At 44.1% G+C, this 14,103-nt stretch overlaps 1 protein-coding gene across 4 annotated transcripts in view; it reads left to right on the plus strand.

The window, feature by feature from the left end:
- Positions 1-14,103, plus strand: part of BMP2K (BMP2 inducible kinase) — a 96,398-nt gene that overhangs the window by 50,339 nt on the left and 31,956 nt on the right. For all 4 annotated transcript variants that reach the window (XM_025208509.1, XM_025208510.1, XM_025208511.1 and 1 more), the window contains 2 exons: positions 155-330; positions 10,624-10,781. In XM_025208509.1, the coding sequence (XP_025064294.1) occupies positions 155-330; positions 10,624-10,781 (334 nt within the window). The remainder of the gene's footprint in view (positions 1-154; positions 331-10,623; positions 10,782-14,103) is intronic.

The following is a 14,103-nucleotide window of genomic DNA, read 5'->3' on the forward strand; positions in this document are numbered from 1 at the left end:
TTCATGCATGGTGCACACACATGTGACTTGGATGTTTTTGTTGAACTTTTATGTAAAATTTATGGTAAAACAGGTCAAAATGTTAACATTTTTAAGTTAAATCAAAGTGGTTTGCTAGTGACCATAATAGTAACTTCATAATGATCTTCCCCAGGTGCAGCAGTACCAACAAGCTCTCTTACAGCAGCAGATCCTTGTGCAGCAACAGCAGTCACAGTCCCCTGAATATCTTACCTCTCCTCAAGAGTTTTCACCAGCCTTAATCTCCTACTCGACATCTCTTCCAACCTGTGTTGGAGCAGCGATGGATTCCCCTTACACTACCAGTAGGCAAGTATCTTGTCAGTATGGGAGTCCTAATCATGTCAGAGTCCTGTTGTGATAGCCACTGTTCATGTTTTTAGTTTCTTTCTCAAAGACTGTTTCCTTTACCATTTGTAAACTTGTTTAAAATATGCCACAGTCTCCACACAACTTGATCCCATCTCTGTAGGAAATACAAATTCCCTAATTTTAATGAATTGGTTTAGAATCCCCCACTGAAAGAACATATTTCCTGTTCCTGCTAGTTTTTGGAAGAACTGCATTTTTAGCAGCTGATTGCTGATGACATCTGCCTTGGAAGGTCGGGACTGAGTTGTTTGTGTAGCGAGTTCATAAAAAAGAACCTGATACTGTTTTCCACTCTGCCATTACTTTTCTCCAGACTAGATTTGAAAATTTTCAGATGCTGATTTATAGACTTGTCATGGGTTTATGTTATGTTTGCACCCCACAATCAGTTGATGTTTGAGACCTGAAATATGCAATTTGTAACAGAAACTTGACTACTTTGGTTTCTCCTGCTATATTTCTCATTATAGTGATATTTTTTTAATTAATGTGAAGGTTATGATTAGTCATTTAGTATTAAGTTCATGGGCGAGTGGTGCCGCCTTAGTCAGGGCAGGCACGTGCTCCCCCTTTGACCAGTCCCACTGGCCAGGGGGGTCCCCCTCCCCATGGCCAATCTCGCTGCCCCTTGCAGCTGATCTTGCTGCCCAGGGGTGCCGTAAGTGGCAAGTGTGGCTGGACAGGGGGTGCACCAGCACTCTCGTGGGGTGCACATGCACCCCCTGTATGTCTCCACTGATTGTTTCAGTTGGGCAACTTGAAGTTATCTACTGTTGGTCTTCAGACTTCATATCTTGCCAGAAATGTATTAATTTACATCATGTTGTATGAATGAAGTTAATTTGGGTATAGTCACAGCCGCTCAAAAGTGTCCAAAGTGATAAAGCTCTAAGTCTATGCCAGTGGGGAAGGAGCTGAAATGTGTTGATATCCTTGGAAGAAACAGCTATGTAGACTGGCATAGGTTCTGTATGAAGTACCAGAGTAGCTCTGAGGAGGATTAATGCAATCCTTGAACATCATTTTCCAGAGCCTTACTACAAGCAACAGAAAACATTGTTACAGCAGTTACACTGTGAAAGCATGAAGTGTATGCATTCCTTGCAGATGTCTGGTATTCCACATGAGGTCCAAATAACTATTATTTACCATTTGAAGTGTCATTCTTAGCTTAAAAGTACAGGATCTTTCACTGTCCTTAGACTTGCGTGCCACAAAGATCATCGGTGTGAATCCTTCTTCATTAAAGAAACAAGCCAGCTCTCTCTCAACCTTGTTACCTACCTGGCTTATTAGACCTACCAAACTTCTAAGAAGCAATCAGGATGCATCTTTCCCTCATCTGAGGTTACCCTTTCATTTCTGTTACCAATCAACAAGTCAGAAGTTCGGTCCTTTCAAGAGCTATTCTAGAACCAGCTTTATTCTCTTTCCATTCTCTGCACCTCCTAAAGAAATTCTTAGTGCTTCAGGCTTTCAATCAAATGAATATTACAATGCAACAACAGGCCCTGGAGGTTATCTAGACTGGATTTTGATTCAGAGGAGATTTGGCCTGATTCGGCAGCTGAATCTCTGAATCCAAATCGAATTGAGAAACCCATTAAAAGCTCTGAATTGAATCAAAGTCTCCGAATCGATTCAAAAAAGATTCAGAGATTCGGAAGACAGACATGCAGGAAACAAACCGAGACGGGGGGGCGGACGACGGACAGGGAGAATGCTCTGATATTGACATCTGTAGCTGGCCCGTGACTGTGATCTTTCTCTGAGTTCCCTTCCAATCGCAGTGCTCTGGGGGCAGGATGTAGAAACAACGTTATGAGGCTGTGTACGAACTCATTTATGTGCCTTCTGTGAGCTATCTGTCTCTCTGTTGGAGCAGCAGCGTCTGAAGGGCTCTGACTTGGTAGTAAGTAGTCTCTTGCCACCAAGTTCTATCCAATCCTTTCCTAATTACCCTTGCCTCCAATCCCTATTGTTATCTATTCCTTTCAGCTTATTCCTCACCAAAAATCCTCTGATTTGTTCTTGTTATGCCTGTCTCTCCTTCCTCCCCTCCCCCCCGCGCAAAAAAAAGAAAGAAATCTGTGTTTTCCCTAACAGTGTGTCATCACTGTGCAGGAAAGCACAACATATATATTACATATGCGCACACGTATATTTTGCAACACACCAAACATCATGAAGCAAGCTGGAAAGGCCAGGTGCCAGGTTTTCTGGCAGGAGAGGGAGAGGGGACAGACACTCCCTCTTTCCTGGCAGCGAGGAGTCTTCTGCTGCTAGTGGGACCAAGGAGGTGGGAGCTGTGTCTGCACCTGCAGCATTACCAGTAACACCAGAAACCACAACCAGCAGCAGCATGACATTCTCCATTCCAATTTCAGTTGCCAGCATGAGCCTCCCAGTGCCAGAGGAAGAGCTGGATCTAGAAGCAGGGGAGCTGAATGCCATAGCCAAGGAAATTCTGGGGAAGGGAGGAGGAATCTGAATTTATGCTCCACACCCTTCGAAATTCCCTTGGAGGCAGCTCTCCTTCTCTGGAAGCCACCTCGGAGGAGGTTGTAGGGGCAGGTGGCTCAGCTCCTCCTGTTGTTGTTCCTCTGTCTGCTGAGGAGGGGGATAAGGCAAGAGCCCCAGCCTCAAGCCAGAAGAGGGTGGGTAGTGTAGTTTGGGATTATTTTGAGGTGGCAGATGATCCCAAGTATGCTACCTGCCAGCACTGCCGAAAGCTGATCAGTTGGAGCAAGGACAAGAAACATTTTACCACCACGGCAGTGCTGCTGCATCTCAGGAGTCAGCACCCCCTTGCCCATGTTCTTCCTCAGCCTGGCACCAATGGAAGTGTGGCCAAAAAGAAAGTCCCCCACTTGTTCCAAAAGCCCCCATCCCCAAGAAGTAGAGGCAGGCCACCCTGGACCAGTGGGGAAAAGGTGGGAACAAAAGGGGGTGCGGTCCGAAGGTGAGCTAGGTCACCCAGAACATTAGGGAGATGTTTGCTCTGGATGGCCAGCCCTTCTCCTTTGTTGAGTGTCCAGGGTTCAGGCGGCTCATGGTGCTTGTGGCCTCATCATACCACGTGTCCGCATGCACCACCTTTAGCAGGCCTGTGGTGCCCTCCCTGTATGAGGCATGCAGGGAGTACTTGAAGGAAGAGCTGTGGAAGACAGGGCTGCAGGTAGCTTTGCACTTCACCTTGGATATCTGAAGCAGCCGGGGTGGAGATCATGCCTACCGCTCCTTCACAGAAAACTGGTGCAATCAGTCAGGGTGTCGGTGGGCTCTCCTTCAAGCAGAGGTGATGGATGAGTCCCAAACTGCGAGGGAGATCATAGTGGCCATGAACTGTATGGTGCAGGGGTGGTTCTTTGGGAAGGCCAAGCTTACCCATGGGTTCATGGTCACCAACAATGGGGCCAATATGGTCAAGGTGGTGCGTGATGCCAACTTGATGGTTTTCCATCAAGGCGGTTGGCCCAGAAAAAGGTGTGCGGGCCGAGATCTAACAAGCACCAGGAAGGCCCACTGTTACAGGCTACCACACCTGTTGTATTCATCTTGCTCTGATTTAACACAGACAAGGTTCTTTGGGTCAATCTGATATCTTTTTTTAGACCAACTCAATAGTTGGAGAAATATATCTTTGCAAGCTTTAGGGTTTAAAAACCCTCGTCGGGCTGAAGAAGCACCTACAGTTGGTGTGTATGCTCTTCCTGGATGGAATGAATAGTAAAGTAGTCAGAGTAATGCATCCTGGTATGCAAGCAAGAAAGCCAGTCGGTGAAAATGTAAATTGAGGTGTCAGGGGATGAGACAGGCTAGGTTGGGCTGGGGGGGGGGGGGGGGGGGAAATGGAGCAGGGAAAAGTGGAGAGGGACCTGGTGGCCTGGTCATAAATCCAATGTCAACATTGAGTCCATGAGTTTTTGTATCGAGGAGGCTAATGAAGTGAAGTTCATAGGCTCATCTGTGAAAAGTGTTTTGTAAGTTCCTTTTGAGGATCAGGACAGAAATTGGAGAGAGTAGTTTTCTTGTGAGAAATGTGCCCCCACTGGTAATTGGGTGTTCTTGTCTTTAATAGATTTCCAGTGTGCATTTGTTCTGGTGCGCAGTTGTTGTTCAGTCTCTCCTACATATTTTCCATCTGGACATTTGGTCCAGATTTGGTCCAGATATTATATGAGATATATAATGTTTCTGGAAGTGTGGCTGTTAGATCCAGGAATAGTGATAGTTCTGCTGTGGGGTGTAATAATTGTGGGGGTACTGGAGATAAGTTGGCAGGTTTTGCATTTCTTGTCATGTCATGGTCTGGATCCTTTCGGTGTGTTTTGGGCTGTAGGAAGTTTGCTTCTGGTGATGAGGTTAGCAAGGTTTGGTGCTTGTTTGAATTTACAAAACACTTTTCACAGACGAGTCTATGAGCTTCATTTCATCAGCCTCCTTGATACAAAAACTTATGGGCTCAATATAGATGTTGGATTTATGACACCTATAACCTGCTTGACATCTGATTTCTCTCCCCCCCCCACTCCGCAGCCTGTCTCTCACCCCATGATGCCTCAATGTATGCTTTTTACTGACTGGCTTCCTTGCCTGCATACCAGCCTCTGGCTTCTTTACTGTTTATTCCATCCAGGAAGAGCACGCGCACACACACCAACTGCAGGTGCTTTCTCAGGCTGACAAAGGGTTTTTAAACCTGAAAGCTTGCCAAGATATATTTCTCCAACTATTCAGTTGGTCTAATAAAAGATATCACATTTACTCAAAGAACCTTGCCTGTCTGTTCCTTAGACCAACACAACTACAACCAGAAACCCAGGTAACACATACAAGTGACACAAGTTTTGCTTTCAGTAGTTTGAAAGTTTGTGCACTTTCACAGAAGCCCCCGCACCTATCTCCTTGAGACTTTGCAGGCTTCATGCCCTCAGAAGGGGCTACTGTCTCTGCTGTTTTCATTCATATGTGCAAAAAAAAAGACTAAATTATAGGTATTTTAGTGATTGCTCATTATAGCCTGTGGCCGAATCGGCCTATTTGGCAATCGAATCGGGACAGTGACTTGAATCACTGAATCGAATCGCTTTCCCTCCGAATCGGCCGAATCTGAATAGAATACTTGCTGCTTTGCACAGGCCTAAATTGTGTTCCTACCTACCAGTTCTCTTAATATTGTGTCTTCTGAAAGCTTAGGGAAGAATGCAGAAGTAATGATTTTAATAGCATGAGGTTAGTCCTGATGCTTTGGATTCTCAGACCTGCAGAGACTGTAAGTACAGAGTCTAATATTATTGCCTTGACTTAAGTAGTTGAATTTCTCCTGACATGTTCAGACCTTTCATCCCAACTGGGTATTTGCTCTTTTTGGGGCTGCAGTTGCCAACTTTTCTGGCAACTGTACCACAAGGTAAGCTCTGCACCTGTCTCAAGTGTCACTCTGATCTCCTTATCCTGCCCAATCTTTTGCACTGCTTTCTGCTCCTTGACCTAACTACTGCTGTGTAGGGCTGTGTGAAATGGGCCCTGTTCGATTCGGATTCAACCTGAATTGGGGACAGTGATTCGATCCATTGATTCGGATCACTGTCCCTGATTTGATTTGGCCAAATCCAAATCTGAAGATTCGATGCTGATTCAGTGATTTGGACACAGGGACAGCTTTAAAATGTTTTTCTACGTACCTTGAGGCAGCAGGTGTGGCTTGTGATTGCTCCAATGCTGGGGTGCATGGAGCATTCCACAGGCATGCGGGGGGCTCTCCAGTGTACTCAGCAGTGAACCCGGAAGTACTTCTGGTCCACTTCCGGATCTGCTGGGGAGCATGCTGAAGGGTCCCCCTGTGCCCCCCCAGCTCAGTGATTGGCCGTGGGGGGACCCCGTTGCCCCCTCCAACCCAGGAGGCACCAGTTCCCGGGGCAGGGTGGGGGCCCTGCGTGCTCCCGGGTGGACAAGGAAGTGGACCAGAAGTGCTTCTGGTCTACTTCCGGGTCTGCTGCTGAACGCACTGGGGAGCCCCCCGTGCTTCTGTGGAACGCTCCATTCACCCCACCATCACAGTGTTCAGAGCCCCTGCTACCTAAAGTTATGTAGAAAAAACTTTTAAAGCTGTATCGACGTCCAAATTGCCGAATCTGCCCGAATCGCTCCAGATTGATTTGGAGGGTTCTGAATTGATTCAGAGAAATTAAAGCAGGGGTGGGCAAAATGTGGCCTGCGGGCCAGATACAGCCTGCCAGGCCATTCTATCCAGCCAATAGAGCTCCTAAAAAAATTGGAAAATTAATATTTATTTGCCCCTGGCTGCCTGTCATGTGGCCCTTGATGGCTTGCCAAAATTCAGTAAGTGGCCTTCTGCCCAAAATAATTGCCTGCCCCTGGATTAAAGGGTCCTCTGATTCGACTGGGATTCAGCCACTGAATCAGGCTAAATCTCCGCCGAATCGAATCGGGGACTGAAGCTTCGCACAGCCCTACTGCTGTATTTCCCTGCTCCCTCCCTGCTGTGCTATGTGCCACACAGGCTGCCCATGCAGCTTTTGGCACATGTGCTGTAGGTTGGCTGTGCCTGCTTTAAGGAATAGATGCTTGTTGGTTTATTGGTGTGCAGGAATTTTTCTCCAGAATATTTCTTTTAATAATTATAAGCACTCTACAAGACCTTTTATTTACAATACCAAATGGTAAAAAATCATTGGTCTGGTCACAGTATGCAACTTATCCTTTTCTAGAAGAATTATGGTTATTTTTTAATTATATTCTGTCATTTAAAGTTCTCTGGAGTCCATAGAAGTTGGTTTAGAAATTGTGTTTATTAACTAGTCACAGATTAAAAAAAATTACAGTATTATTGCACTTTACAATTGCCAGGTGTAAAAGATTTAAAGTGTGGTTTCAGATTTAGAGAACCTGATGCTTACCTCATGATACCTTAATGCAGTTAGTGAGACTATTGGGACCCTACTTGAACTATTTGTCTCATGACTATTGGATCATTTTTTCATATAAACTTTTTGGTGGCCATTATTTTTGCTTGGCAAGAGGGAGGAATTCAAGCTTTAATAGTAAGTTCATCATATGCTTATTTTCATGTGATAAGGTTTCTCTTGGGATTCATCTGAGATTCCTTTCTAAGGTTTCTGAATATATTCAGCTTTCTGTAATTTCAGAATCGCTAACATGAGGTTTGGGGAAAAAAGTGCATATGTTAGATGTCCTTAGTATACTATCTTTTTCATTTACATTGAATCAAGCCTCTTAGGGTCTCTTCTACATAGCCAACAGAGTAAAAAGGGAAAACAGTTTTTACCTAGGTGCTGTCCAGATGGATTACTGAATGTACCAGTAGATAAACCTGATTTATCTGAGACAAAAGTTCACTCTACCAAAGTTCAGACTGTATCCATGGTTTCTTTTAGTGATGTACCCATTTCTGAAATTTGCAGAGCTGCCACATGGAGTACTATTCATACCTTCACAAAACATTGTGCTATGTCTCTGGAGCTATGTTCCCTTTGGCAAAGTGGATCTTCAATCCTTGTTTGGCTAAAAAAGAAAAGAAAATTAAAATTTAAAATTATCCACCTCCGAGCATGATGTTACTACTTTGGAATTACTAAAAGTGGAATACACGTGGACAGGCCCAAAAATAATGTTGTGCTTAATTTGTACTGACTGGTGTTCTTTGAGATCTGTTGTTCATATGTACCCTATAGCCAGGGGTAGGCAACCCCTGGAAGCTGTGCCAGCGTGTGGCACATGAAGGCATTTTACTTGGCACGCACACCTTGGGGTGGAGTGGGTAAGGGGCTGGTGGTGCACTGCCACAACAAGGATCAGGCCCCTTGTGGCTCCCCCGCCATCCACCCTGGCAAGCCATCATTTTACAAGTTGAGGTTGCAAGCGTTTTTGGGACTCTGCCCAAAAATATTGCCGACCCCAGTATGGTTTATAGCAGGGGTTGGGAAAATACGGCCCATTGGCTGGATCTAGCCCACCAAGGGATTTTTGTCTGTCCTGCAGCAGGTGCCGCAGCTTTGTCTGGCCCAGGTGCAGGGGGCATTCTGGGCTGTGGCATGTGTGGCTGATCCCGCCCCCCTTAGGTGCATGGTGGGGCTGGGGTGGTGCAGTGGCCAGACTTGCTTCCTGGCAGCTCTGGCAATGGCAGATCCTTCCAGCTCCTCCTGCCTGGGCACCTCATCCTGTCTGCCCTGCATCGGCTGCTGGGGGCACCAGATAGAGTGGTTGGGTGAGGTCTCCGTGGACACCGGGCTGGGACCTGTGCAGATAGGGCACGTGGATGGGATGGAGCCACAGCACTGCCCTGTACCCATCCCTTCCCACCTGTGGCCCTGTCCTATCTCTGGCTCTGCATCCTGCTCTCCAAGGCTGGTCTCCTTGGAGACCGTGGGATTGGTTGGCAGTGACAGCACAGAGCTGGGGCCTGGGGCAGAGCTGTGATCTACTCCCTGTGTGCCCCTGGATGCGGAACTGGCACCCGTTGCAGGGACATGCAGGGAGAGCAGATCACAGCTCTGCCACAGGCCCTGGGATCCCCATGCTGTCTCAGCCCTGGCTGCCCACCCACCCTGCTCATGGATGCTGCTCCTTACCTGCCCATGGTCCCACCCCATCTGCCTGACCACTTAAGGAGATTTGGTGAGCTGTTGTGGAGGGCGGGGGGAAGGATGCTGACCCAGCCCGGTGGGGCGGTGCTGACTCAGTGTGTGATAGCTCACCAAAACTCCCTAAGTGGCTCTTGGACCCAAATAATTGCCCACTCGCAGTCTATAGTCATGAGGGATTCTGGTTGGTGAAAGAACAAAAAGGTGGTTGACCCTGGTCTGTTCTTTAATTTCTTAACACACATTTAACATTACTACTTTTAAAAACAGTAGTAGTATGCTAAATACAATAGTTTCACCTCATCGACCAAGGGCCAAAAAGCAACCTCATCTCTGTATATCACCTTCAAGAAAAAGCAACAAGATAGGGGGATACATTTTGGCTTTTTAAAATATTTCTATGTTTCTTTTTTTAAATTGAAGCTAAATATTTAATCCCCCTCTAAACATTACTCAGAAATGAGTGAAGATTAGAACACTTTTTCCCTTCTTTTTGTGAATCATTTTTTCCAACTTGTTTATGCTCAATAGAATAAAAGGAGAAATGCAGATGTAAAAGTTGTAAAACATTCTGATATTATAAAAGTCATAATTTGTCTGTCTGTCCATAACGCTTTATTCGCACTCTGATTGATTGGCTGACAAACAGCCAATCAGAGTGCGAAGAAGCAGCATTCAGACAGGAGGTGGTGGAGTGCCGCCAAGATGTGGGGGACACAAGGGACAGAGTGTGGAGGGGTAGAAGGCCAGCACAGCTGGCTTCGCCTGCTCTGCTCTGCTCCTTGGAGGCAGCGGCAGTGCTAGCCTCGTCCCCCCTGCCCTGCTCCATGTAGGTTGTGATGATGGAGTGGAGGGGAGGGGGTGAGGCCACTGGTGTTAACCTCAGCCTGCTTATCCCCCCCTTCCATTATCACCGCCTGTAGGGCCAACGCGGTGGCGGTTGGGGGACGAGCTGGTACGCTGTGGTGCTGGTGGGGTGAGGAGAGCAGTGGGCCTGGGTCCGATGTGGGAGGAGGAAGAGGAGTGAGTCTGAGTGGGGAGAGAAGCCAGCCCGCTGCAGCAGTGGAGGGGAGCAGTGGGCCCGGCGGACAGGGCAGCAGTGTGGGGAGGAGCGGGCCTCCTCCCTGCCTCGAGCCTGGGCCCACTCTTCCCCCATCTCCCCTGCCTCGCATTGGCCCCGAGCCTGCTCCTCCCGTCTCACTGCTGGGTCGGGCTGGGCCTGCTGCTTCTCCTCCCCCCCCACCCCTCCCTTCCCCTGCAGCGGGGAGTGGGTCCGGACCCCAATCAGCAGGAGGGAAGTAGGGGAGTGGGCCTGGACAGGGGGAGGGGCACAGGGCTCCATCTCTGCCTGCTACCCCCACCCCATCGTTCTTAATGGGCAATTGGCTAGTTTGCATATAAAAATTAAATCAAAGTAGAATAAAAATTTAAGCCACTGTTAAACGGTCTCATGCTTAAGCTGTTATATTGTATTCATATTGTGTATATACGTTATATTTAGAGGTTGCTGAAATGATTAAGTGCAGATGTTTATAGCACTATATCCCATAGATGTAAGTTTTTTAATGTTTTTCATATTTGGCTTCCAAAATTGACTTTGCAGGTCAGCCATTCCTGATGCAGAGGCAGTTTCCAGTTACCCAAAGCAGAACATCAATAACCCACCTGATATGTCAGGTTGGAACCCATTTGGAGAAGATAATTTCTCTAAACTAACAGAGGAGGAGCTGCTGGACAGAGAATTTGACCTTCTGAGATCAAGTAAGGGACGCTTGAAGGCTTATTTCGCGTCACAATAAATAAGGGCTCTGTAATTACTCAGCAGTGCCAAAGACTGTCCTTTTTAAGGACCACACAGTCTCTTGTACAGAAAATTCTTTCTGAGCATTTGAGGGCAGAGCTAGGTCCGCCTTCTCACTTTTCTTTCCATTATGAAATTGTCGTGTGCAATGGAAATTTGCTGTCTAGTATCAGTAGTTATTGACTCAAATACTGAAGAAAACGGCAATATCTTAACTCTAAAATACTGCTTGTGTCACCTTGATTGTTAAGAATCTTAGCAGAGGCATGGTGTTCAGATAAATGGGGGGGACACAATATAGCTGCTTGCATTATTCCATTTGCAGTTCTTTTCTTGCACACTAGAGTAGAAGACTATGTGGGTCCAAGGTGCCCTTTGAAAATGCCTGAAAGAAAAATTGGTCTATTACATTATGTTAATGTTTTGTAATGTCCTTTTGATGAGTGGCTACATGTAAGGGCTGCTTTATTGTTCTGACATGGCAATAGTTGAATAAAATTTTTTCTTCAATTCGAATATCTCAATGTTTTTACTTGCAATTACTTGTTCTCTTTAATCACTTTGTGTTCGTCAAATAGTCCTTCCTACTTTGACAAATTTTTGTTAGATTAGCCTTTTTAAATGACCTACAGCCTGTGTTTGTAAGATATAACAGTAACATCAAAGATAAAACTTATAACGTTTTGATTGCTGGATTCAAATTTTTCAGTAGTAAATTTGAGGCAAAATTGTTTTAATATCAAGTAGCTTGGGTGGGGGAACTTTTTTTTTCCAATTAAACTAGCTTTTATCAGATTTTCTACTAGCTTAATTTTAGGACTGTTTGCAAGCTCCCTGTGGGAATATAGCAGGCCAATAAGGTACCTGCGGAACAGAATATTCAAGAACTGTGTGTTCAGGGTGTTAGTTTAAAGTAAGTTGTGGTTCCTGAATTTTTATCCTATTGCTGTTGCCCATTGATAGTATATTTGTGCCATTTTTGTAAAATGCAGAAGTAACATTGTATAAACAAAGTATCTCCAGTAACACAAAACAGCTGGCGTTGTTCGTGTTGTGGGGGAGTAGGGGTTGGGGGAGCGTGATTAAAAATTGTTCTTGTTGAAAATATCTGTTCTTTAAAAGCCAGGGTTTTGAACTTGTTCCAGCAATTGTTTTAAAATGTCAGGTATGATTCCTCAAAAGGAGCCTCAGAAGATTAGGGAAAAAAATATTCTGTAATCTGTAGTATGTTTGTTTGGAAAAAAAAAAAAAAAAAAGGTTAGCATAACACTTCGTTCTCATAACTCTAAACCACATTGCTGACCACAGTTATGGGATAAGTGGCCTTGATGAATAGTAACCTGCATTTGGTTTTGCTGAGCCATGTGTTTCCAGCGGATGTAAGTTAAAGCAAAACATACCAAACAGCATAGAAAATTGAAGTGATTTTATGACCAACATATAAGGTGTCATCCACTATTTGTTCTTGCTCAGAATTGTTGGCTATCCTTGCCATATTCCAGTTTTATTAACTTCACAAAAGAGATGGGGGACAATTGACAGTGTAAACTAATTCTTAGGAGAAACAAAATGAAACCTAAACATCAGAAAGTATTCTCTTATACAGTGCAATTGTGTTATAAAATTCCAGCAAAACGGAAATTCTAAAATTTCTCTCTGTAGAGAGATGTGTAGTCATCTCTCTATTGGTATTCTTAATGCAAGACCAAGGAGAATATAAAAATAGTTTTATTAAGGTTTCTGTATAAAGTGGCTCTTCTGATGTTGGGATAGGGCAATCCTAGTTTATAAACAAGATGGCACGAAAAGGCAATTAACATGAAAAAATGCAGAATTATTTTTATTAGTGGCTCCTCTTAATATTATGTTCACTATATTTAATCACTTGCCCTTGAATTGTATAACAGTGTGAGTGGGTTTCTTGGAGTATGGTAGTTGCAAAAATGGTGGTGTTTGGAAGCATTTCTTCTAAATCAGAGGAAATATGTAGGGAAGTTTATGGAACAGCACAGCACAACTTATATTTTTACATGTTATGTGCCATTTGCTTCCCTTTATTTCTTATTCACTGTACTGTTTTTATTACAGGCAGCTTATCTTCTTGGAGAAAAAATAAATAAGTACTGGAACAAAAAGTTGTAAATTGCAGTTGCTTAGTTGGCCAGTGAAGAGCATCTATTTTTCCCTTTACCTATTTTTTTGTTGTATGTCCTGCTAAAATAACTGTTTACATTTTAAAAAGCACAGTAATATTCCTTGAGTCTGCCCTGGCAGTCTCTAAAGTTACTTTAAAATCTGTTCCAGAGGCTCGTGATACGAGGAGTAAACCCACTAGCATTTCTAATAATGATGTACATTTAATACTTTTATATAGCACTGCACCTGTTCAGAAAAGTAATGCTTCTGAGTATCAGTATAAAAAGACTCTTGTAAAGTTGGTAATATCTTCATTTATAGACGTGTTATGTGACTTGCCCAGGGATGACTTTTGTGTAGTGGTAATGTACAATCTTAAACCCTGCTGAGATGATTTATTTGTAGTTCTGTTTGTTATTGTATGACGCATTGAAAATGACCATTTTTTTCTTTAAAGTTTTGCCAATGCAGAGTGTTTCTGAATATTTTCAGATATAATCAAAAATATTGTTACTCTTCTAATAAGATCAGCAGCTTTTGCAGAAGAGAGCTTAGTTTGTTACCTGGCATGTTCGCGTGTGCGCGCGCGCTCTCTCTGTCTCTCTCTCGCGCGCTCTCTCTCTCGTATCTGGAAGAAGATTTGAAGAAAGAGAGTTTAGAGAAGCAAATTGCTAGGTTTTATGCCATCAAATCAAGACAATGATATGATACAGCAGTGTGTGTGTACTCTTCTGTAATTTTTTTCATTTGCTTTGTTTTCACTGGCTTGGTATAATAGGCAATATTTGGACTTTCACTTTAAAAGGTCAATTTGTATTGTTGCATCTTAATTTACAAACATGAATTAAAAAAATGTAAAGAGCTGTTGTGTGTTTACCATAATACAATCTTCCAGGTTTTCTCTCTTGGGTCTAAGAAGTCAAAACTTTTAGGCTGTAGTTTTAATATGCAGTTGATCTACATCTTCATCCTAATGTCACTATTATTGCTATACCATTTAATGCATAGTCTGGTTAAACTATATAATCACTATGCATAAGAAAACTAAAATTACTGTTGCTGTGATTTAAAATTTTTGCTTTCCATGTCCATTGGAGAGGGGAATTGGTGCAATTTCAATATTATGCTGTGTAAAATATCTGAATT

This window comes from Alligator sinensis, unplaced genomic scaffold (assembly GCF_000455745.1).
Source record: "Alligator sinensis unplaced genomic scaffold, ASM45574v1 scaffold565_1, whole genome shotgun sequence".
NCBI classification, from domain to species: Eukaryota; Metazoa; Chordata; order Crocodylia; family Alligatoridae; genus Alligator; species Alligator sinensis.